This window comes from Vigna unguiculata, chromosome 7 (genome assembly GCF_004118075.2).
Source record: "Vigna unguiculata cultivar IT97K-499-35 chromosome 7, ASM411807v1, whole genome shotgun sequence".
NCBI classification, from domain to species: Eukaryota; Viridiplantae; Streptophyta; class Magnoliopsida; order Fabales; family Fabaceae; genus Vigna; species Vigna unguiculata.
This window is the reverse complement of record NC_040285.1, coordinates 24,120,966-24,145,021: the sequence shown is the minus strand read 5'-3', so window position 1 is coordinate 24,145,021 and position 24,056 is coordinate 24,120,966. Positions and strand designations below refer to the sequence as shown.

Genomic DNA, 24,056 nt, shown 5'->3' with positions numbered 1-24,056 from the left:
TTATGTTCCCGCACCTCACACAGCTGATCGACTTTGCAATGTATTAGTTGATTGTTTGTTCGATTGGAATATTGATACAAAATTGTCTACTATCACTTTAGACAACTGCAGCACAAATGATAGCATGATTGAAAAAATTAAGGATAAGTTGAAGTTGGACACACTCATTAAGAAAGGGTCTTTGCTTCATATGCGTTGTTCAGCACATATCCTTAATTTGATTGTGAAAGAAGGGTTAGCCGTCCTAAAAGAAGGGGTGGAAAAAATTCGAGAAAGTGTAGCATATTGGACAGCAACTCCTAAAAGAATGGAAAAATTTGAGGAAACAGCTAGACAATTGCGAATTTCTTTCACTAAAAAGTTAAGTTTGGATTGCCCAACTAGATGGAATTCTACTTACAAGATGCTTGATATTGCCATATGTTATAAGGATGTGTTTTTTAGGTTAAAGCAACGTGAAGCTCAATACACTTCTTTGCCAACTGATATGCAGTGGGAATTTGCAAAGGATGTTTGTCGAAGGCTAAAATTATTTAATGACATCACAGAAATCATTTCTGGCTCCAAATACCCAACTGCCAACATCTTTTTCCCAAAGATTTGTGAGATCAAGATTGCAATAAATGATTGGGTTAAATCTCTTGAGATAACCATTCAAAATATGGCAATACAAATTTTAAAGAAATTTGAAAGTTACTGGAGTGTTATTCATGATATATTGGCAATTGCTTCAGTTTTAGATCCAAGGTACAAGATGGACATGTTAGAATATTATTTTTATAAATTGTATGGTAATGATTTTGATTTGAAACTTAGTAGGATTCGTCAAATGTGCTATGATTTGGTTTTGGAATATCAATCAAAAAAGAATGAAACTTCTTCTTATAGAGCTACATCATTGGAGTTGGGAAAGGATGTTGATAATGATGCGAATGAATTTTTAGAGTTTATGGCAAAAAAGAAAAAATCTAGAACTACAGTTATGAAAACAGAGTTGGATTATTACTTGGAAGAAGATAATTTGCCGGTTACACAAGAATTTGATATCCTATCATGGTGGAAAACAAATGGGTTAAAGTTTCCAACCCTTCAAGCAATTGCAAGGGATGTTTTAGCTATTCCAATAACAACTGTAGCTTCTGAATCTGCTTTTAGTACTGGTGGTCAGATATTAACTTCTCACCGTAGTCGACTTCATCATATTACTATAGAGGCTTTGATGTGTACAAGAAGTTGGATATGGAACTCAAACCATCTAGGTAAGTTACTCAAATTTATTAATAATTTTTGTTAGTATTTTTTGTGAACTCTCATCTAATATTCTACATTTGGTGTTTGTAGGTGTTAAAAAATTAAAAGGAAAAGATGTTCTCATGAGTGAAAATGAATCTGATGAAGAAGGTACATTATATTCTAGTAATTAAAATTTTCAATTTCAATTATTATATCATATCTAATTTTTCATTTTTTTTCTATGTGTAGGTGGATCGAATGCAAATGAAACCACTGATCATTTGTAAAATTAATAAATATTTTGGTTATTATAAAATTTTAGTAATGTGTAATTTTTTAGCTTTTATATAATTATTTGAATTTTATTTAGTTGTTATTTGATACTTTAATTTGAGATTTATACTATTATAATATTTTTCTTAATATTTGACATCATGAAAATCAAAAAGAGTATGTTATTTTAATATTGAATATTTTGATAGTATCATGATTTAGTTGGTGTGATTTTTAAATTTTTTTTATAAAAAATATTTAATTGATATATGGAACAATAAAAAATGGGTATGGGTATGGGTATAAGAAAATACCCGTTACCCAGTGGAGATGGGGATGGGTCAAAAGTTGTATACCCGTTGGGTTTGGGGATGAGGATGAATTTTTATTATGGAGATGGGGATGGAATCATGATACCCGTACCCGCCCCGCCCCATTGCCATCCCTAATTATGATTATTGCATCAATTTTATGTTTACACGTATAGAACTTGTGCACAATCTTCAAAATAAATAACATTTAAAAATTTTAACGTTAAACTTTAAATATAAAACAATCTACTCTCATCGTTTCATTTCAACTCGAAAAATGTATATTTCATTGATATCTATGTATATATCCTTCTCTCTATTTATATTACCTTTTACTGAACCACTCTTACGCATAGAATGTCCGAAAATTTTATTAGGACCGGGATTTATTTACACTTCAAAAATTTATCACTTTATGGCCTATTTTATTACTTTTTATATTCAATAATTTAATTTATATTTGAATTAAATAACGTAATTTAATATGCTATTATTGTTTATTATTATAAAGATGTAAAAACAAAAGTTGTGTAAAAGATTTTATTCCATTTTACTGTTTTCAATACTGCAGCAATTATTTCTTCTTTCATCCCCTCACACAAAGACAACTCTACGAAACATAACAAAAAGAAAAACATTAAAAAAAAACTAAGCAAAAGTATTTCTGTTTCTTTTCCCTGTTTTCCCTTTAACCAACCGTGTCACAAAACTCAAACATCTTTTCGGCCTAAAATTTCAAACAGCATATATATTTTAAGTTGTAAAAACAGTATAGTGGACCCGCCAAATTGCGGCTGAAAATCAGAAAATATCAAGAGGAAGCAAAACAATCTCAATGACACATGTGGATGTTTTTTTATCCCGCAAATCACGCACAACAGACCCAGTATTCAAGTTTGATAAAAGAAATTTTAAGTGATATTACTTGAACTGGGTCAAATTATCTATTCTATGCAGTTAAAAGAAGAGGGAGGGGCATAATGTTACGTACATAGAAATCTTTTAAGATTCCAGTCTAAAGGATCTAGCGAAATCTCAAGGCGCGCTTCCTTCAAAGCAAAACTTCCTAACTTCCAGGGAATCATATCAATTTAGTATTTCTTCTTTCAAGCACATAGCTACAATTTGCTTCAATTGTAGAAGTTTCCCTCTCGCCTTCTGCATCCATTTAAAAGGATGGTTAACAATGTTGTAAACAAATGAAAATGAATAAGGAAAAGGAAATATAAACAGAACGACTAATGGCAGCTGAACCAGCAGCATATCACGTTCACATCCTAAATTCAATGAAGCAAAACAAGGATCTTATCAACCTCTTATTTTCTCTGCCGTCCCTCTCTTTCACGTCATTTTCATCCTATCCCCCCTTTATCATCACATGCATCATATTTATTTATCATGTTCTGTCTCTACCTTTTTTTTTCTTTCTCTACTTTTAACATCAATTTACCACATATTTAGGCGGACAACGTTATGCAAGAATAACTTAACGCAATAGTATGGTACAACACATCATTACACGAGTAATTTGAGAATCATGCGACTGATTCATGACTAATTACAAACTCATACTATTAGAAGAGGAAAACCTAGTGCTAACGGATGAAGCAACTACTTGTAACAAATACTTACCTCCTGGGTGACTCTGATTTTCCTTTGAGCGTCATCAAGTTGGATCTGCATTGCTTCTTCAACTTGCGACAGAAGCTTCTTGTGTGCTACTCCTAAACACAAAAAGAAATTTAAAATAAGGCCACAACCAACATGATACTTCCAATAATACAAATGTAATCCTTTTTTTCTTTTATTAGCAAGAGACAAGATCTAAGAGCTCTCCCGAGCTTTAAACCCCTATCGAGCTAACCACAAGGTGGTTGCTCAAGCAGCTTTCTTTCCAAATTATCATAGATGTAATTGTCCACGACTTTTGTTGCATAATGCATCGAGATGAAAACTTGCGGCGCTAAAACATTGACACTGTCTTCACGTAATTAAAATTGTAAAACACAATGATTAACGGAAATGATACAGAAAATGACATAAATATGCGCAAACTGTATCATGTCTCCGGCGATTTGAAATTTATACCTTTATTTGCTCAAAAAGGGGGAAGAAATATGAAAGAATTGCACTACTCCCCTGATTCTCAAACTCTAGTAGTCATAAATACCAATTAGTTACTCTTTTTTCATATTAAACTAAATTGAACATGAGCCTTGAGCTGATATTTATAGATATATTGCACTTAAAAACCAAAGGGCGTATCCAAAACCAAAGGACGTCTTTTGCATTGGATTAGATTAATTATTTGGGAAAACTGCTTTTGAAAAAAAATACTACAAAATTTAAATTATAACTTATTTTAAACATAAAATAAGTTAATACAAATACTATGTTTTCATACTTTGCTTTTCCATGGCTCTCTTGATCTCTATCTGATCTGCTTCAAGATCTTCAACAGTGCTTCGGCAATCCTGTAGATGCTGATTAACCTCTTCCTTGAATCTATCGTATATTAACCTCAACTGTTGCTGTTGGTCTACGTTTTGTTAAAGGAAGAGAAGGTTAAAAAAGCTAGGGAGGATGAAAGAGCAAACATCTCCGAACAAAGTAACAAAGTCGTGAGACAAGAAAATGCCACAAAAGAAAAGAAAATATGAGGAAAACGATGAATATAAAATTCAGAGGTGGTGATAGGTAAGTCATTTGTAGAAAATATAAATGCAAGATCTAGCGCAAGAACGCTTTCAGTAGAACCATACCATTCTTTTGTCTAGCCCTTTTATAATTCCTCGTGACAAATAATTTTAGGACTGCCATCATAGCTATTGCCCTCGTATATTTGTACAAATAAATATCTGTTTTCAAATCAAACTTTCTTCTGGACTAGGAGTAACAGTTGTTATAGTACAACGATAACATGATCATGTATTACAGAAATTTAAAGTAATTTTGCCGATAACAATATGAATTCCTGGAATTAGTCTAGAGGGATACAACCTATTGACTTCTAACTTATGGGTATCAAATTAGTATATTGCATTTGAAGAACATAAACGAGAAAAATTTGCATCTATTAATTTTTAGACCCAAAAATGTATGCATAAAACCAAATAGAATGTCAACCGAACCATAACGGATGAAAAGAACAAACAGTGTTAAACCCTCAAACAGTATTTTAATGTTCATCAAAAGAGACAAACATAACCCAAGCACATGACGTAGAAGTTGAAAACCTGAGATCCATTTCTAGGAGAAAAATGTAGATAATAATTACAATAGTAAAACTAAAAAATATTAACATATTAAACATTGAACTTAAATTTTATTACCTTCAAATCTAGTTTCCAGCCGTTTTCTCTTTGATTTACTGAGACTTGTAAGCTTTCCCCTGAAACATTTTTTCAAGAAAACACAAAAGTGTAAGATATCGATCGGAAGCTTGAGAAATCATCAGTCTAATACACCTACATGTCCGTCTGGATTTGGGAATGAACATTCTGCAGCTGCAGATGTATTTCTTCAGCAACAGACTTCAAAATTTCTGAGGATTTCTGACTTGTCATCGACTTAAGTTTGCTCTGAAGTTTGCCCAATTCCAAGGCTAACAATTCAACAGCTCTATCCAATTGAGAAGAATCATACAGTTAAAAGATTATGCAAGCATGAGTTGCAATTTATATTGTTCGGGTGGACTCATTAATCAGTTTTTCATGAAAAAAGATAAAACACCTTGCAAACCCATCTTGATTCTGCTCAGAAGCTTCACCAATCCAATCACTGTCTCCTGTACCTAATAATTTGTGTAAATTTTAGTATAAAAGTGCATATATCTTTATAGGATATTCAGATATAAATATTGAGTACTAAATGAATTTACTACCTTTTGAAGACGCTGAAGCTGGGCTCCCATTGTTAAATTTACTGCTTTCATTCTTGCACAGCCTCTTCATTGGATGAAGAGCAAAACTTTTCCTCTCTGAAGCATGTCTTACTCTCGAACCTTCACTAACATAATTTAGATACAACTAAGATATGGCTCTGCTTCGAAAGGACACAACAGTATACAAGGGAGAAAAGACACAGAATTTTCGATAACAGTTTGTGCAGCAGGAGTAAAACCAGCACGTGCATCGGATAACTAATAGTAATATAGAGTTTTTATTGGGCAGGTAATGCAAATTCCACCAACAATTATATGTGATGCACTTTAATCATTGATGGCATATCAAGTCCAATGAATTTGTTTCATTCCTCATAACTGTTATCAATCTACTGGAAGAGCCATCAACAATCACTCTACCAGTGGATCCATCCCCCTCCCCCTTATCTTTTTGCTTTGGTTTGGTAGATGATCCTTTCAAAAATAAGTACTAAACAAACAGCCGTAAGAAGCTAACAAGACCAGTGGACATAAAAGGCCACCCGAACACTGTATTAGTCCTAGATCAGACGTTAAGAAGAACTAGGTACACGCTATACACGGTAAAGACCTCGGGAAATTACACATTATAATTTTCTTCCAAGTGAGAAATTTTTACAGCATACTTTACATGTAGCTGCCCTACTTGTGGGGATCTTCTATTTTTCTTGTGGATGATGCTATTTTCTACCAAGCTAGTAACTTCCATGCATTTGCATTACATTAAGAACCAACCATGTAAGAATATTTCTTTGGTGTTTTTCCTATGAAAACACATGCTGCTAAAACGAGTGATTTGAAATCTAGAAGAAAATGGGATATAAATCAGTCCAATGAAAGAAACATGCTCATTATTTCCAGGGCTTTAAGTGAGTATAAATTACAAAAGGATTATTTAGTTTGTGTCCATGTGTGCTTAATCCAATTTGACCTAGTTTTAAGATGGGATTTATACTAAAATCAGCCTTTGAAAATAGGTACTGCTGATTCTGTAAGATCTCCCGCAAATTTAATTCAGAATATGCAAAAAAGATTATTGTATATATCATTATTTAATGTATAACACAAACCTTCAAGATATCTTTGAAAGTTTAACTCTTCGGATGATGAATCAGATAAACCACCCTGCTCTTTTTTCTCTGACTCAGAAGATTTATCTTTTCTGGGAATAAAAGACTTGATCTCTTCCATATCCTGAAATCTAATAAGGAATGGCAAAAAACAGAGACACTACATTTCCAGTTCAGTTCCAAAACAGTCAAAGTTATCAACTTGAGTCCTGTGGTGTAATAAGGATACAGAAGATTGAATTTTCTCTCCAAGCCCGTTGATGTTGAAGTCTGGCTCCGAAGCCTGGAGATTTCTTAAACTATGAATGCTTCCCAGAGAAAATGTTCTTTCAGTTGATGCTGGACTACTTACATCATTTTCCTTTCGGCCTGTATTTGGTGTTGAGTCAGGAGAAAAACTTAAAATCGGTGTCTTAAGTTGAAATGTAGGACTTGAAAAATCATCTTGTAGCTTAGAAGCAACATTCTGAGATACTGGGTTACTTCTATATTCTTGCTGGTTTTCATTTTCTGAGACCTCAAGTTCTCCATACTGATCTGTATTTACAATTGTTGGCTCGTAAAATTCTTTTTCTTGGTTTATTTTCTCTGCCTGAGGGCATTTTGTCTGATATTCAGGTAAGCAACCAATAAACCCGCCTGCTATCTTCCCAAGTGAAAATGTTGTCTGGTCATGCAGCGGTAGATCAGTCTTCGAAGTGTGTTGATGAAGTTTATCTGCGGTGTCACATTCAATGACGCTGATCTTATTTTTCCCAATTGTGGAATTCTTTTTTTGATTCTTTTTCCTCAAGGAACCGTCATCAGGAAATTCATCTGGCCTCCCAATCCGTTCTTCTTTAAAAGAGAATATACTTTTTTCTCCTTGCTTCTCAGTCTTTTTTGAAGATGGGCCACTTTTACCTTTTCCCGATTGTTTTTTGGAAGACGTTTTTTTTCTGCTCCAAGAACGAGTTACTGGCCTCTTAAGAGCGTGATCAGGATTTTCAGAATCAGTTTCTATAGTATCCGAATTTTGTATGGTCTTAGCACATGTGTTTTGCTCCTGGTTCGAACGCTGCTCAGGCGGCAAACTTTCCTCGTCCTTGTTACGTACGGGAGAATCTGAATGCCGACTCTTGTTAGAAGAAGTGGTCCCTAATATTTGGCAAAGCTTCATCCTCAAAGTCTCGGTTCTGTTTTCTGTTCTATTTACTTTGTCCTCTGGGTCGGTTTTCTCAGACTCGAAGACTTGTTGTGCAGTGGCAAATGTAAATTCCTTTACTTTGTCAGTGGGCTCGTCCTTCCTTCCCTTTATTCTGGCAGCGTCCGTATCAAACTTTTTATAATTATTAGAAGTTAAAATTGATGTCTGATATGAGAAAAGCTGAACTGAATGTTTCCCAGCTGCACGCTCTATTCCACTTGGCTCGTACCCGCCACCTGGAGAGACTAGTAAACTAGAGGCTTGGTTGGCTTGAAGAATGGACTCAGAAATCGGTGTTCTTTGGTAAGCGGATTTGGAGATCCAAGAACACTTCAGCTCCGGTGGACCTCCAGAATGCTTTATATTAAAGGAAGGTGTTACACCTTTAACTTCATTTTTTTCTCCAGGGAAATTTCCCACAATAGAGATTTCCCTTTCTGTATTTGGCACGACAATCCCGTCCCCCATCGTGAGTCCATTTCTTGTGCTAGTTTTTGAATCTACCATTACTCCTATAGAAATTTTCCTTGTCTGGCTGGACGAACGAATATTGCTGCCAAAACTCCTACAATCACTCGTCTGCTCCTGAATACATAGTTCAAATCTATGAGTACAGAAACATAACCGCAATTATAATTGGTTGTAGTCAGTAACATCAGACAGAGCTCTGGAAAATAACAGACAGTTTATTTATTATTGCCTGGTCCTTCTAATAAGAACTTTAAGGGTAGTTTGTCTTTACTGCTATTTGTCTAGAATCTCTTCCTAATTGTCTACTGCGATAATTGCCTTTTTTACATAACATCCTCAGAATCTGAATAATAGAAACTACACTACAAATTGATAACAAATTTAATATCTCTAACTAAATTGAATTTCTTGATTCTTATGACGTAGCCATCAGCGTCTTGTGCACAGAAGAAAAGGTAGCACTAAACACTGCGAAAAAAAAAGTCAAAAACGCTAAAGTTGCAATTGCATCAGAACAAGTATCAAGCACAAACTAGCTTGAACAATTCACAGTGGGCAAGCCTAAGCTAACAAATCAGTTATCTAATGACAACGTTTCATACCAATTAGAAATTAATTAACGAAAAGAGCACACCAATAGTGACCAAACTTAGTCAAATCAGAAAATTCGCCAAATCAAGGTTGTAACCACTTACATCATGCAAAACTGGACGCGCTCCAATATCCATTCGCAGTTGCTACTTTAGCAAAGCTGATACCTCAGTAACTCACCTGAAAAAAGTAACAACAAAACCAAATAAAGTGAAAAGTTGCAATTTAAGCTAAGCAAGGGCGTCATTAACTAACTTGAAAAAAAGTAAGAAAGAACATAACCAACTAAAATGAATAGAACAAACCCACACAAAACCCGGTACAATTTTCAGAAAAAGTATGAGAGAAACCCATTGCTCATGAAGCGAAACATAAAGAAACCACCAGTCTCAAAAGTTCCTTGTAATCCCAACAGCCAAACAGAGTGGAAATAGCAACCTCGAAACTCAAGAAAGAGAAGCATGCAAATGGTTCGAGTACCTGAGAGGAAACCCTCGAAAAAGAGGAATTGGAGAATTCGGAATCAGAACGTAGAAACGATCTCAACAATCGAAAGGAGACAAGGCTGTAGTGTAAATTTAATCTGAATCAAAACAATGTCGAAGGAGTAATATAGATTATAGATTTGCGCGTTGCAGAAAAAGAAAAACACTTACAGTACTATAAAATGGATTTAATGAATGTGAATTTGATTTGCTGAAATGCAAAAGTGGAATCAAAACCAAAGAGAAAGGGCGGGAAAAGTCTGTGAGTTTAACCGTCCTCCGAGTTCGCATGATTCGCATTCCGCGTGACTATTTAAAGAAAAAAAAAAAAAAATATATATATATATATATATATGTATTATTGCGTGTGTGTTTATAGTAATGAAAATGAGTTATTAATACGATAAAAATGTTGATCTATTTATTTAATATTTAAGAAATTTAAAATATTATTTATTACAATTTTAACTTAAACTTGTTATAAAAAGTAGAAATAGAAAATAAAAACAGTTTTTTTGAAAGCAATATGTATTTGTTTCTCAACACATGTGGGAGAAGAAAAAGAAATAAACATAGTAATTTCTACTTATTTAATAATTAATTAAAAAGAACTTACTTTATTACAAAATAACATCCTATATTTTAAGTTTAATTAAGTATTTAGTTCCTATATTTAAATATATAATTTATTTTGATGTATACATTTTTTATTTTTTTAAAATTTTAGATAGAGTCAAGTTTATCTTTTATTTAAATTGGTGTTAATGACCATTCTAAGTGTTCAAGTGTTATGTGAAAAATATAAAAGATAATAAATGTTAAACAATTTAGAAAGCAATAAAAGTGTCACGTATCAAATAAGAAATGTACTAAAAAAATATAATCCAAATTTTAATATATAACTCATTTTAAATAATATTAACATTAGATTAAGGAAATGATTAAATTGATTCTGATTAAAAGTATTAGAACTCAGTCAAAATTAATCATATAACTAATATAAGATTAACTATTAATTAAATCTAATTTTTATTTCATTACTTTTGAAATAACCGCTCTATTCTTACTTGTTTTTTTTTCTTCTAAAACGGGCTATATTATAACTCAGAATAGTAATACGATAAAAATAACAAGTTATCATTAATAAAATTGTAAGAAAATGTGTACATTGAAATATTCTTTAGTGGTTGTAAATTATAGATACACTGAAATGAAACTATCATTTAATTTGAGAAGTGAGATTTATAATCATCACTCATAACTTAATTGAAAATATTCATGCTCTATCTCTACTACTAGTTGTTTTCAGTTTTCAGTTTTATATCTTTTTCTTCTTTTATAGTTTTTGGGTTTCCTGAGTTTTCTCTCTTTTTTCTTTTCATTGAACCTCTTTTAGGAAAAAAAAATTATTGGAATGTCTCTTCCATATAGAAGGATTTAATCGTATTTTCAAAGCTACCTCTTTCTTTTAAACAATTATAAAACAATTCTTATACATCTATAACAATTAATAATATGATTTTTTTTTACTACTTGCTTTATATCCTTTTTTAATATTTAAAATTATTAACATTTTTTATTTTTTATTATATTTATAATTTATTCTCTTCTTCTTCTTCTTTTGTATTGAAACCTTTGAAATTATCTATTTTTTCAATTTCTTTAGGTTTTAATTTTTCTTCTCATTCTCCCATGTCTCATGGATAGGGTTGGGCAAAATAAACCAAAATGCACCGCACTACCAAAAATTGCATTGAACTAAAAAACTGTTTGCATGAACTGCACTAAACTGAAAAACAGTTCAGATGGACTGAACTGTTATTCTTAAAAATAGACTGGACTGAACTGCATTGCACTGAACTGCACTGCACTATAATATAAATTGAACTGAACTGTTTTATGAACTGCACTACTTTTGAACTGAACTGCACTAATTTTTAACTTAACTACACTATTTTTGAACCGTTTTTGAACCGAATTGCACTGATTTTGAATAAACTTCAATATTTTTGAACTGAATTGTACTATTTTTGAACCGGATTGCATTGATTTTGAACTGAATTGTACTATTTTTGAACTGAATTATACTCTTTTGAATTGAATTGCACTAATTACATATGATTGTACTACGCAATAATAATCTAAAGTTTATAATTTGAAAGTGCTTAGGAAATAATACTTGAAATATGCATCATACTTCAATACACCAATTAACATTTTTATAATTGTTTTATTTATATTAAAGTTTGATGTAACTTAAAATGTAATTAAAATATTAAAATTAATATAATAAATATAAATATAGGTATTAACTTGTTTTTTATATTTTACAATGTAACATTTAGTTTTACAATGTTTTTTATATTTTTTATATATTAAAATTAATATAATAAATATAACATTTAGTTTTACAATGTTTATTATGTTGCGTCAAATTTTTTAAAAGGATTTATTTTAGAAAATTCTCAAAATTAATATTTTTTTTAACATTTGTATTCATTAATATTTGTGCGAAAAATGCTCTAGAAATTTTATGATATTCTAAAATATATTTCGTGAAGCAACGAATCAATAACTTTTTATATTTTTTAAGATTTTTTTAAAATAAATTCTCTTTAGAAAAGTTGACGTCACATAATAAATATTTTAAAACTAAAAAATAATATTACATAAGATTTTAAAATAAAAAATACGTTAGTATCAATATTTATATTTATTATACTAATTTCAATATTTAAGTTACGAATTAAAATAAAAAATTATAAAAATGTTAGCTGTCACAAAATTTAATTTTTAAAAATAATTTCTGTAAAATCATAACATAAAAATAACATTACATAATAAAATTCATTCAAAATAAAATAAGATCTTGAATTAATTTATAATTTTTTTTAATAAATTAATTATAAATATTTTATATTTTTCTCAAAGAAAGAGTAAAGAAAAAAATTAAGACAAAATAAAATAAATATTTCAATATGAAAGAGAAAGAATAGAACGTAATGCACAAAACACATAAGTCCAATTCTTATCCTAATACCAATATTTTATTTGAGGTATTTTGCTCTTTCAATTTACTATAGTTCCATAGTTAACTTAGTTAACTTAACATAAGTTTAGTTTCTTAAAACTGAACTATTTTATAATACAGTTCAATTATTATTATGAATAGTTTAGTATATTTTAGTTTAATATAGTACAATTAACTATAGTTTAGTATAGTTTAGTAAATTATGCCCAGCCCTACTCATGGATGTTATAGAATAATAAACATTCATTTTTTAGAGTATTTACTCTATTTGTATAATTTGAATAACTTTTAAATGTTGTCAAATATTCCTAAGACATAAAAGGTGTAACATAGTAAAATTAGTATTTTCTTGCCTGAAACGTACATTTTTAATGAGTTTGGTTCAACATACGAGTGCAAAATTATAAATTTGGGATATAAAATGTGTGATTTATTTCAAATTATATATATATATATATATATATATATATATATATATATATATATATATATATATATATATATATATATATATATATATATAAGTCATAACCAATACACAAGTCTTAAACTTAGGAGCCACTCCAGTTGTATGAGGTATCAACAGGGACATTTTGAATAGTTTAACAATATTATGTTTACTTTCACATAAATATTCACATTTGAAAGCACAAATAAAAGACTATAGTGCAGCACCAACTTTCCATGTATATCACTTCACATTATTGAAGCAAATCACAACTAGAAATCCATTATTTATTTTTTAATATTTATTAACTGCAGATTACTATATACAAACACAATGTGAAATATTAAAGTTACATTAATTTTGGGATGAAGAGCAATAAAAACCACTGGGAAAGGTATGTTTAAATACTTGCTTCACATTTGAGAAAAAACATAAAACACTATAGCCCACCGCCAACTTTTCATGTCTATCATCACTCCAGGTATATTGAAGCAAATTACAACTAAAATTCTACTTCTTCAATTTTAATATTTTTAATATTTGTTAACTGCAAATTAATAAATACAAACACAATGTAAAAGATTAAAATTGTATTAATTTTGGATGAAGAGCAATAAAAAGAATGGTAAATGTTTAAGTTGGATTGAGTATTTAACTTTTTAAAAATTAAAACTAATAATACATAAGTTAAACAAAAATATAATTTATAAAAGTATAAAAGAGTTACTTCTAATTTTGTTTTCTAAAGTATTTATAAAAAATAACAAAAGTTTATTTGTTTGTAAACATAAGCTATATCAAATATGTGGGTTGTGAGAAAACTATGATCATCCTAAATGTGATGTCAAACACCAATAAAATGTAAATATATAATAAATTAAGATGTGAGAATCAGAGTTTATTTATTTATTTATTTTTGTTAAGCGGATCAAAGAATCTTAGGTGGTTGATCTATAGCGTGTTTCTCAAATTTTCTTGTCTGTAGCACAGATTGAAGATAACGAACAGTGCCGCCGTTATTTCCTCCTTCTCCACTGTGCGCCCGCCATGGCTACCGTCTTCAACGACATCCTATTCCCGCCGAACCAAACCCTTCTCCGCCCCTCCCTCCATTTCCCGACCTCCTTCTTCACCTCACCCCCTCGAAGATTCCCTCGCTCTCGCCCTAACCCTATCTTCCGCTGCTCCATTGCCAAGGAATCCACCGCATCTCCGCCCATAACCAGAGACTCAGTCCCCGTCGACTGCGTAGTCGTCGGCGGAGGCATCAGCGGCCTCTGTATCGCCCAGGCCCTCTCCACTAAACACGCCAAATCCAATGTCGTCGTGACTGAGGCCCGAGACCGCGTTGGAGGCAACATCACCACGCTTGAGAGGGACGGGTATCTTTGGGAAGAAGGTCCCAACAGTTTTCAGCCCTCTGATCCAATGCTCACTATGGTGGTATGTAATGTTTCCTTTGCCCAATTTGAGGTTGTGCCTAGCTCAACCTCATGTACTGTGGGTTGTCGCGGGTTATTTTGGTTGTATGACTAGCCAACGTGAGATTTGTAACACAATTGGGTGCATGTTTGCTTTCCCGTTGGTTTCCCCAAAATCACATTGAAATGCCAGCTACTGTAGTGTTAGATCGTGTTTAGGAACTTCTGAGTTTGGAATTGATTATTAGTCGAAACGGGGTTAAGGTATTTGGGAGATAAGCTCTTCTAGAAGATGAAATAAAATTTTGCATAAAATGAAACCAGGTTATGTAAGAATAAAAATGTGTTTCTGAAAAGTTGATTTTACATATTAGCTTAAGCACAATTTTATTTTACTTTTTTTAATTTTCTTCTCTTAGAAATACTTTTGAAGAAATTTATTCAAATATATCCTTAAGAAAGATAAACAAAATTCATAGTGAGCTTTATGGCTAATGTGCTTTTATGATAAAAATTCCAACATTAATCATATCATGTAAAAATTAATTTTCACCGGTATTAATTGTATAAAATCAATATCATTTAAAATCATTTTCCCCAATGCTCATCCAAACATACTTAGTTTTCTTGTTGAATTGTTGTTAAAGTGATTTCTGTTGATACATTTTGCAGGTGGACAGTGGTTTAAAGGATGAGCTTGTTCTGGGGGATCCCGATGCACCTCGGTTTGTGTTGTGGAATGGAAAGTTGAGGCCCGTGCCCGGGAAGCCGTCAGATTTGCCTTTCTTTGACTTGATGAGCCTTGGTGGAAAGATCAGAGCTGGCTTTGGTGCGCTTGGAATTCGGCCTCCTCCTCCAGTGTGTTCTCTTTCGTTTCTTTGGTTATGTTTGTGTCAAATGCAGTGTCCGAAAGGATGAAATGCATATGTTCTTAATTTGGTTTTCTCATGTAATATAATGTTGACAAAGGTAACAGGGTCATGAGGAATCGGTTGAAGAGTTTGTTCGTCGGAACCTTGGGGATGAGGTTTTTGAACGATTGATAGAGCCTTTTTGTTCAGGTAAGAGCATTAACTTGTTTGCTCTGTTTTTTTTTTTTTAATTTATTCTTGTAAACCTGTAACAAATCTTCTATTATGTACTTATGTACTGGTAGAGTTTTCTGTATTACTTTTGGATCTAGTGATATTCAGTTTTTGGCCATTAATATATAATCCATCAAGATAGCTGAGTAATATCTCAATAGAATAAGTTTGTTTCTGGAATGAAGTTTCTTATGCATTGTCTAACCTGTCTTTTGAAAACTGTGAGATTAAAAGTTTTCATACGGGGCAATTTTTTTTTAGCTAAAGGCTATATTTCTATGTTCAAAATGGCACTAAAGTGACCCCTTTTTTAGGCTGTTCAGTATCATTCTAATTATTATTCAGTGGTTCTTTGCTCCACAATGTAAAATTATACTGAAAGCGTGATTTTCCTGTTCGGGAATTTTTTCATGGCCAGGGAAAGGGTAGTAACTTCTCAAGAAGCAAGTCCAATAAGCTCTAGTTAGTTCATCACGATCCATAACATGTGGTGGTTTTGAGGACACTTAAACTTGGTTTGTCACATTATCAAGTAATATTAACAAAATCACTATTTTCTTTCTTGCCCTCTTATAAATGCTATTGAAGTATATGTACAAATAATCAATTAGACAAGCACTTAACGCAGATGTTATGTAAGTCAGGCGCAATGTCCCATAAAAGACTTGACTGTGTCTTATACTTTCTCTTTACTTAATCAGTGATTAGCTTACTCCATCTTGCTTTTTCTCTTCCATTCTTATTTTTCTACTTTTTTGTTTGGCAATCTTTGTTGCAAAAATGGCTGCTTACCTTAATTTTGTTATATACAGGGGTCTATGCAGGTGATCCTTCAAAATTAAGTATGAAAGCAGCATTCGGCAAAGTTTGGAGGTTGGAAAAAAATGGCGGTAGCATTATTGGTGGAACTTTCAAAGCAATACAAGAGAGAAATGCAGCTTCAAAACCACCTCGGGACCCGTAATACATTACTTGTTCTGGAGTTTCGGTATTTTCCACATAGTTTGTGGAGTGTTTCACTAATTCAATTAATCATGTAGGCGTCTGCCAAAACCAAAGGGTCAGACTGTTGGATCTTTCCGGAAAGGACTTACCATGTTGCCAGAGGCCATTTCTTCTAGGTACTAAATGTTGTCTTGTACCAATGTTCTAGTTAATTTCTTCTTATTCTCCAGATTGACGATCCTTGTGAATTGTGATCCCGTTGACAGATTAGGCAACAAAGTAAAGTTATCTTGGAAGCTTACAAATATTAGTAAACTGGAGAGCGGAGAGTACAGTTTGATGTATGAAACACCAGAAGGTGTGGTTTCTTTGCAGTGCAAAACTATTGTCCTTACCATTCCTTCCCATGTTGCTAGTACATTACTGCGTCCTCTGTCGGTAAGTTTCTTCCTCAAAGTGGGATTATATAATTTATTTATGTTAATTAATGACTTCTTTTTTGTGGAATCCTTGAAATTGGGTGATATGACCTGTTGGAGTTATAGCAGGCATTTTTTTGGTGCCTAATTGCTGGCCATTAGTTTTCTTTGTTTGCATGCCTTTGGCTCTTTTGTTTGAGTGTGTTGTGAGTGGCACATGCATGTGCATATGCTTTTTGTGCCTACGGTTGCATATGTCTCTATTTTTATTATCCTCTGAACTTTCAGAGCCATAATTAATTTCCTGTGCAAACACTGCCGCACTCACATAATGCAAAGAAAGGTACAATTAATCCATTTTTCCAGGCTCAGTTTTTCGTTGCATAGGACTTCTCATATTTCTAAAAACCTCTGCTAGTGTTTGTTTCATGCTTTAAGTGTTCTCGAGGGTGACTATCTCTTATTCCCGTGAGAATGAAAGTTATTGTCTACAGTAACTGCATTTCCTGTCATGGGCTTTTACTCAAGTCAAATAACAAAATGTATCTCAAAAAATCAGTTTGAAAACATTGAGGGCTGTATTTCCTGACCTTTTAATATCTTTTGCAGACTGCTGCTGCAGATGCACTTTCAAAGTTTTATTACCCTCCAGTGGCTGCAGTTTCCGTATCCTATCCCAAAGAAGCTATTAGATCAGAATGCTTGATAGATGGTGAACTGAAGGGATTTGGTCAATTGCATCCACGTACCCAGGGAGTGGAGACATTAGGCGAGTATTAATTTTATAAAGTAAAAGTGAAGTCTTTCAACACAAAAAGTTCCACATCTTTTTAATAATTATCATTCATGTTAGAATTGCGCACTGTGGAGTAAATTCTAGTTTTTGACCGGTCGATGATAAGAACATATTTGTGGGCTTGACAGGAACTATATACAGCTCATCACTTTTCCCCAACCGAGCACCTCCTGGAAGGGTTCTACTCTTGAATTACATTGGAGGGGCTACCAATACCGGAATTTTACAAAAGGTGACATTAATATGAAATATGAACTTCTAACATATATGGAATTGGTTGAGCTGTTATGGCAATCAATAGGTTGAACAGTAGCTTTTCTGCTAAACTTCTAGGACGGTGGTGTACAGAACTGTTAGTTATTTTTTAAATAAGTATATAGGATTTGTTTCTTTAAAGAAGCAGGAAACTGCTTATTTTTAAAATAAACATATTAGGTAAATAAAAGAAAGCATAAATTTGCTATATTTAAGAAGGAATGAGACACACTCATCCAATAAAGTGAAATTTTTGTTTATTGTAAGTTTACTCTACAGGAGTATTGTAAGTTTATTTTTCCGGTCACAGGTGTTTTCCCCTACAAGCGTACTGTAGAGGGGCGTGTTTTATTGTGGTTTTGTTTTTTAGTTAAAAAATAATATATAAAACAATTTTAAAAAAAGGTGGGGGAAGATGTTAGAGTACTAGTTATGAAAAAACCCGAATAGGAAAAGAAAATAACTTAGTTGTTTTAGGTTTTTAACTTTTAAAAACGAATACATTATGTTTAAATAATTAGTCTATTGATTTTTTTGTTCTTTTTTTTTTTATAAATAAAAATTAATTTTAGAAACAGGATTTAAATGGGCCCTAGACCTCTTGCTCTAATCATTATTGTTTGATGATTGGTGGTTAAGGGTTTTAGGCATTAATCTGTTGTTTGACTTCAGGTTTTAGGCATTAACATTTTGTCATCCAAAACAAGTGTCATGTCTCTACCTGTATAATCAGATTTGTTTCCTTTCCTTTTTCATTTCCTCCTAAATTGTCTTGTTTATGGCAGACGGACAGTGAACTTGTTGAATCAGTTGATCGAGATTTGAGGAAAATGCTCATAAACCCAAATGCTCAGGATCCATTTGTATTGGGGGTGAGACTGTGGCCTCAAGCTATTCCCCAGTTCTTAATTGGCCATCTTGATCTTCTAGACGCTGCTAAAGATTCTCTTAGAAATACTGGGTTTGAAGGGCTGTTCCTTGGGGGCAACTATGTCTCTGGTGTTGCCTTGGGACGATGCGTTGAGGGAGCTTACGAGGCAGCAGCTGAAGTAAACGATTATCTCACAAATAGAGTGTACAAATAGTGGCAAATTTTGTTTTCATGGAATGGGTCGGAACTCTCGTGTTCCATTGAATTGTAATAATCACAGTTTCTCAAATTCGTTCGTTAGGTTTTTGGTGGCTTCTACTGCAGATAATGTAAAATTCACTTTATTTTGTTCATTATCTATTAACATTTATTTAGGAGGACTGATAGCTATTCTTTTGTCATTCCATAATGTAGGAGGGTCAAGGTAGTCAAAATCATAAGTTCAATCACATTTAAGCTCAGCATAAAATACTTTTGGGATTCACAAAATTGTGTAAACTTCATATATTTATCCAACCATATTGAGTAACAGTTCAGGATCACCACCGGATCAAGAAAATGGTTTTCTGATTTAAGCAATAGAACCAAGGCCCTTAAAAGAGACTATTTATGTACAAATTTCTGCAATCCACAAAAATTAAGTCGCATGCATGTTACTTTTACCATCTGCAAATCCAGGCAATGGATGTTACAGTGACAATTGCATGTTACATGATTGTATGTCTTGTGTCATTCAATCAGATAAAAACAAAAACAAAAACAACATCGTGTGTTTGAATCTGTATGTAGGAGGTATAGGTCAGTGAAGGCAGAAGAATAAAAATATTTAGTTAAAAAGTAGAAGAGATAGAGTGGGTGGGGACATGGTTGCATGGGAGATGTAAAAGTTATATACTAGAAAAAAAGTTTGACCAATGAATGAAAGTGATGATTTGTTGGGCATGGAGAATGATGACGGAGAAGGCAAGCAATGAAAAACAAGATGATAGAAGAACGGGAAGGAGAAGGAAAATGGGCGATTTGGTCTTGACATTGCAAGACACATCTAATAGAGGTATTTAAGAAAAAGCGGATGTGGGTTACACCCTGCTTTTCTAATTCAACACAATCACTGTATTGGAGACCAAATGACAGATTCATGGCTAATCCAAGCAACCTTGTGGTTGGGATGGTGGGGAACATTTTACCTTTTTTCCTTTTCACCCTTTTCAACATTTTCTCATATATTCATCCCTCTTTACCTACCATTTCCCATATCTTTAGATCCAATCCAACTAATTATGCTCTTGTTCCCCCTCAACTTCCTAATCCTAACCATTAAAACCAGCTTCAACATGAGACCCAGTCACCAAAATTGCGTTCAAGCCACGTCAGCCAATGTGAGAATCCTGAGACCCAGCAAGAACTCCACAATGCACATGATCCATCACTATCTTTTCTTTCTCTTTTTGGTTCATTTGCCTCTCCACCAGATATGCTTAGATATGCGCACTCCATTCGATACTTTCTTTTCTCCCTTCAAAATCTTTTTTTTTTGTCCAAAGAAAACTTGTTACTTCATTTGTATATAAATTGGAAGAAAGGGAAACAAAAGAAGATATCTCTACTAAATATGATATGATGTTATCTTATTTTAATCGGTGTGTGTATTAAAAAAAAAAAAGTTGATAGAGGGATATATAACATTAAATGTTCTAGAAGTGTCATATTTTTCTAAAAGAAACAAATGATTTAAAATAAAGTAAAAGTGAGGAATAGTTGTTTGGACATGAAGGGCTAATAAATTAAACACACTTTTTTAAAGTGTGTTTCCAATTCCAACATGTGTTTGATATTGCACAGAACTCAGTCTCTTTTTCCTTTTTCTTTTCATATGCTATCAAATCGAGTTGATTGGCAGTTCCCAGGACCAGATCTCGAGTTTTTTGGCATAAAAAAGTCAATAAAATATTCAAACTTGTCACGTACTTCACGTTCACGAAGCGATTACATATGACCTTTTGTTCTTTCTTTATTAATTGCATCATCCTAAATTGCTTTTGATATTGATTACAGTGAAAACCAGGCATGCAAAATAATATGCAAAACGAACACATCAGAGAGAAATAAATGCACACGACAACTCTGCACAAATGAAAGAAAAGGGTGGTGAAGTTTGTCTACTGAAGTTAATTCTCGAAAGGGAATGAGACAACACTTCTAGAAATTCTGTTCTCATACTTTAAGTGTTTCTCTTCTGTTCATACACCGATATGTTTTCCTTGGTACGTAGCAGTATTTGTAGCCTCACTTCACTTGCACAAAATAATACATTTTGGTCTCTCCAACTAAGATCCCCACGAGCAACACGATGATTATATCCATTGAACATCGATTACGTGGATATTACATGTTTATGCAAGGTACCAGATATCAACATTAATGTTCTCTTGTCCACCCCAATGGTCTAATATTTAGGTTCATTCCATTCTCCTCAGAACAGAATCAGTGCATTACGGACCACACGCTTTGTCTAACTACTGTCTCTATAGTAATTGCCAAAAAAATCCTCTTCAAATGCCCACTAATTCAAGTGTTTAATCACAAAAGTGTTGGTGAACTCGAACTCAAAATCTGTGTGCACCATGATACCAGCTGACTAACTCATATTAGTCCAAATATACTTATGAAGGCTGAATTATTAAACAAAAAACATGTTGACATAGTATAAATACTATGTTGATTTTTACTTATTTACACGTGTTGTTGTCGGCTACCATGACAACATTTTAGGTCTACCAATTGCATGGGAGGTAGAAAAAGAGGAGAGTGGCCAATGGAGGGTGGCGCAGCAGCTGAAAAAGTCTTCTTCAAACCTCTTCTCCCATTCTCTCTTTCTTTCTTGCTTTCTTTATTTAAGGCCTCTAATGTGGCGGCTTCATGTGTATAATCCACCCAACTAGTTCCTTCCACAATGGGCAAAGCTTCTAGTTCTTCCTCCTCTTCAATCACCAGCTGCAGGAACAACCCTTCCAATTCAACTGCATCCTCTCTCACGCACCAACATAGCCAAGACCTTCGCACAGATCTTAGGCTTGGACTCAGCATTTCCGCCTCTCAACATGTTGCCTCTTCCAGTTCAGGGTTTGTACAATATATATGCAAAACATGTTTGTCTTCATGAAACGTGGTACCCTCAGAATAATTCAAGGGTTTTGCTTCTGATATTGAGAAACTCTTTCTTTCTGTCCCTCTTAGATTTTATGACATCATGTGTTTGTGGCTAGCTTGAATGTTGTTGTTGACCCTCTCAAGTATTTGTTTATGGTAGGGGGCACTGGCAACCGATGCAGCCACATCTAAGTAGTTTTTCACAAGCTACTGAAGTTAATGATTGCAGCGATCACACGAGCTTCTTTGTGAAGGTGTACATGGAAGGCATTCCAATTGGTAGAAAACTCAATTTGTTAGCTCATGATGGTTATCACGAGTTAGTGAAGACCCTTGAACAAATGTTTGACACCACCATTCTGTGTATGATCTGGTTCCATTCTGTCATGGTTAATTACTTTGACGTTGTGTATGTAGCATCTTTGTCTCCTAACATGCGAATGTGGTTGTTTTTCCCAGGGGGGACTGAGATGGATGGAGTGCAACAAGAGAGATGCCATGTTCTAACTTATGAAGATGGAGAAGGAGATTTGATTATGGTTGGAGACGTTCCTTGGGAGTAAGTTATAACCATAACTTTCTCTTAAAAACTCATTTTCTACCTATTACTACATGGAGCTTTTACATTTTTTTTTCCATTTTAAGCATTGATGTACTTGCTTTTTTGGTCATGTAGGATGTTCCTTTCGGCTGTAAAAAGGTTGAAGATCACAAGGGTTGAGACATTTGGGTGATCAATGTTCACATATGACAAAAGATTGGTTCTTTTTGTGACTTAAATATTTAGTCCTGTAGAGTGAGACTCAATGTCAGTGATCATCCATTATCAAAGTGGTGTATATTCTTAGTATGTTTGGATATTGAAAAGGGTTGAGATCACGAGAAAGAGAAAAATCAAAGAAAAGGAAAAGGAAAAAAAAATAGAGTTTAAATATAATTACAATTATTTATTTTCATCCTTTCATAAATTTTCTAAATGAAAAAAGAGCAAAAATGCCGTTTGTGTAAGTTTCCAGTTGCCTACTTTATTTTGGTTTCTATAAGTTTGGTTCTAGTTTTTCTCGTTACCGACATAATTTCCAGTTCCTCCGCGTTCTCTTACACAGAAAATGAATAAAGCAAAGGAAAATTGCAGAAAAACATATGGTTTAGACAGAAAGCAAAGTAGAAACATGCGAGGAATAAGGAGCAATAAAGGGACAGACATAATAGAATGTCGAGCACAATAAAGTAATGTTATAGTATTATTCATCTGCATTGTTTTGATTTTGATATTTTGATTAGTCTATATGTACACAATTGCTGTTTAGATTCGAATTTCATTCACACAAATGTTTGATTATGATTTGTGAACATATTGAAATCTGATCTAGACAAGACTAGGGTTTAATTGGGGAATGGAATGAATTTGATTTGGGTAGTTGTCTAATCATTTAATAAATTCTACAAAGACAGTTGCAGAATCTGTAGGCACAATTGTGTGAATGAGAATGAGATAAAGACCCATGTAGATTGGTAGCAGACAGGTTCCAACCTTTGCCCAATGTGGCTTCACTTGACCCAAATTATTATCACATTTAAATGAATTGGCCCAGCAAATTCTCGACGTGCCACAAAATAAATAGACTGCTAAACTACTCCAATTATATCGTCACGTATCAAATAAAAAGGTTCATATTTTTCAAACATTATTCCAGTCTTATCAATAAAAAATATATGATTGAAAAAAAAGCAGTAAACAGAAAAAAAAAATTAAAACTGCACCACATTAGCTAAATATAAAAACTAAAAATATTTAAAGTTTTCGTAAAAAATAAAACAAATTTTGAAACATTTGAAGGAAAGAAACATATTTTAGAGTATTTTAAAGTAGTCTGTTAGGTTTTCTCTTCAGAAAATTTTGATTACTATTTGTTTTCCATAATAGGGAGACACATTTACTATGCTTGTTTTTTAAAGGATAAAAGAATGATTCTGGGATAAAGTGCAAAGATTGTATGAAATGACAGCATCTTCTGGTGATTTCACTTTCATAATTTGTTTTTCTTGTCCTCTTCTGTGTTTCTTTTGGCAATAGCATCTAGGTGGATCAT

General features: G+C 33.0%; 3 protein-coding genes across 3 annotated transcripts; 2 read left to right on the top strand and 1 right to left on the bottom strand.

Annotated features, from left to right (window-relative positions):
• Nucleotides 1–2,654: 2,654 nt before the first annotated feature.
• Nucleotides 2,655–9,713, bottom strand: LOC114192429 (meiosis-specific protein ASY3). The gene is made up of 11 exons (XM_028082147.1): nt 9,538–9,713; nt 9,162–9,237; nt 7,039–8,580; nt 6,810–6,933; nt 5,701–5,820; nt 5,550–5,610; nt 5,289–5,438; nt 5,150–5,208; nt 4,222–4,356; nt 3,450–3,541; nt 2,655–2,975 (listed from the first exon to the last, which is right to left on the bottom strand). Exons 2-11 carry the CDS (start codon nt 9,192–9,194, stop codon nt 2,904–2,906), a joined length of 2,388 nt encoding a protein of 795 aa, XP_027937948.1. The 5' UTR covers nt 9,195–9,237; nt 9,538–9,713; the 3' UTR covers nt 2,655–2,903.
• Nucleotides 9,714–13,951: 4,238 nt separating this feature from the next.
• Nucleotides 13,952–19,297, top strand: LOC114192442 (protoporphyrinogen oxidase 1, chloroplastic). The gene is made up of 9 exons (XM_028082161.1): nt 13,952–14,464; nt 15,115–15,300; nt 15,419–15,503; nt 16,340–16,487; nt 16,568–16,648; nt 16,739–16,910; nt 17,501–17,660; nt 17,816–17,919; nt 18,728–19,297. Exons 1-9 carry the CDS (start codon nt 14,069–14,071, stop codon nt 19,025–19,027), a joined length of 1,632 nt encoding a protein of 543 aa, XP_027937962.1. The 5' UTR covers nt 13,952–14,068; the 3' UTR covers nt 19,028–19,297.
• Nucleotides 19,298–21,626: 2,329 nt separating this feature from the next.
• On the top strand, nt 21,627–22,955 carry LOC114192669 (auxin-responsive protein IAA30-like). Its single transcript, XM_028082445.1, has 4 exons — nt 21,627–21,936; nt 22,124–22,326; nt 22,423–22,522; nt 22,640–22,955. The coding sequence occupies exons 1-4, from the start codon at nt 21,767–21,769 to the stop codon at nt 22,695–22,697; spliced, it is 531 nt and encodes a 176-aa protein (XP_027938246.1). The 5' UTR covers nt 21,627–21,766; the 3' UTR covers nt 22,698–22,955.
• The last annotated feature ends 1,101 nt before the right edge of the window (nt 22,956–24,056 follow it).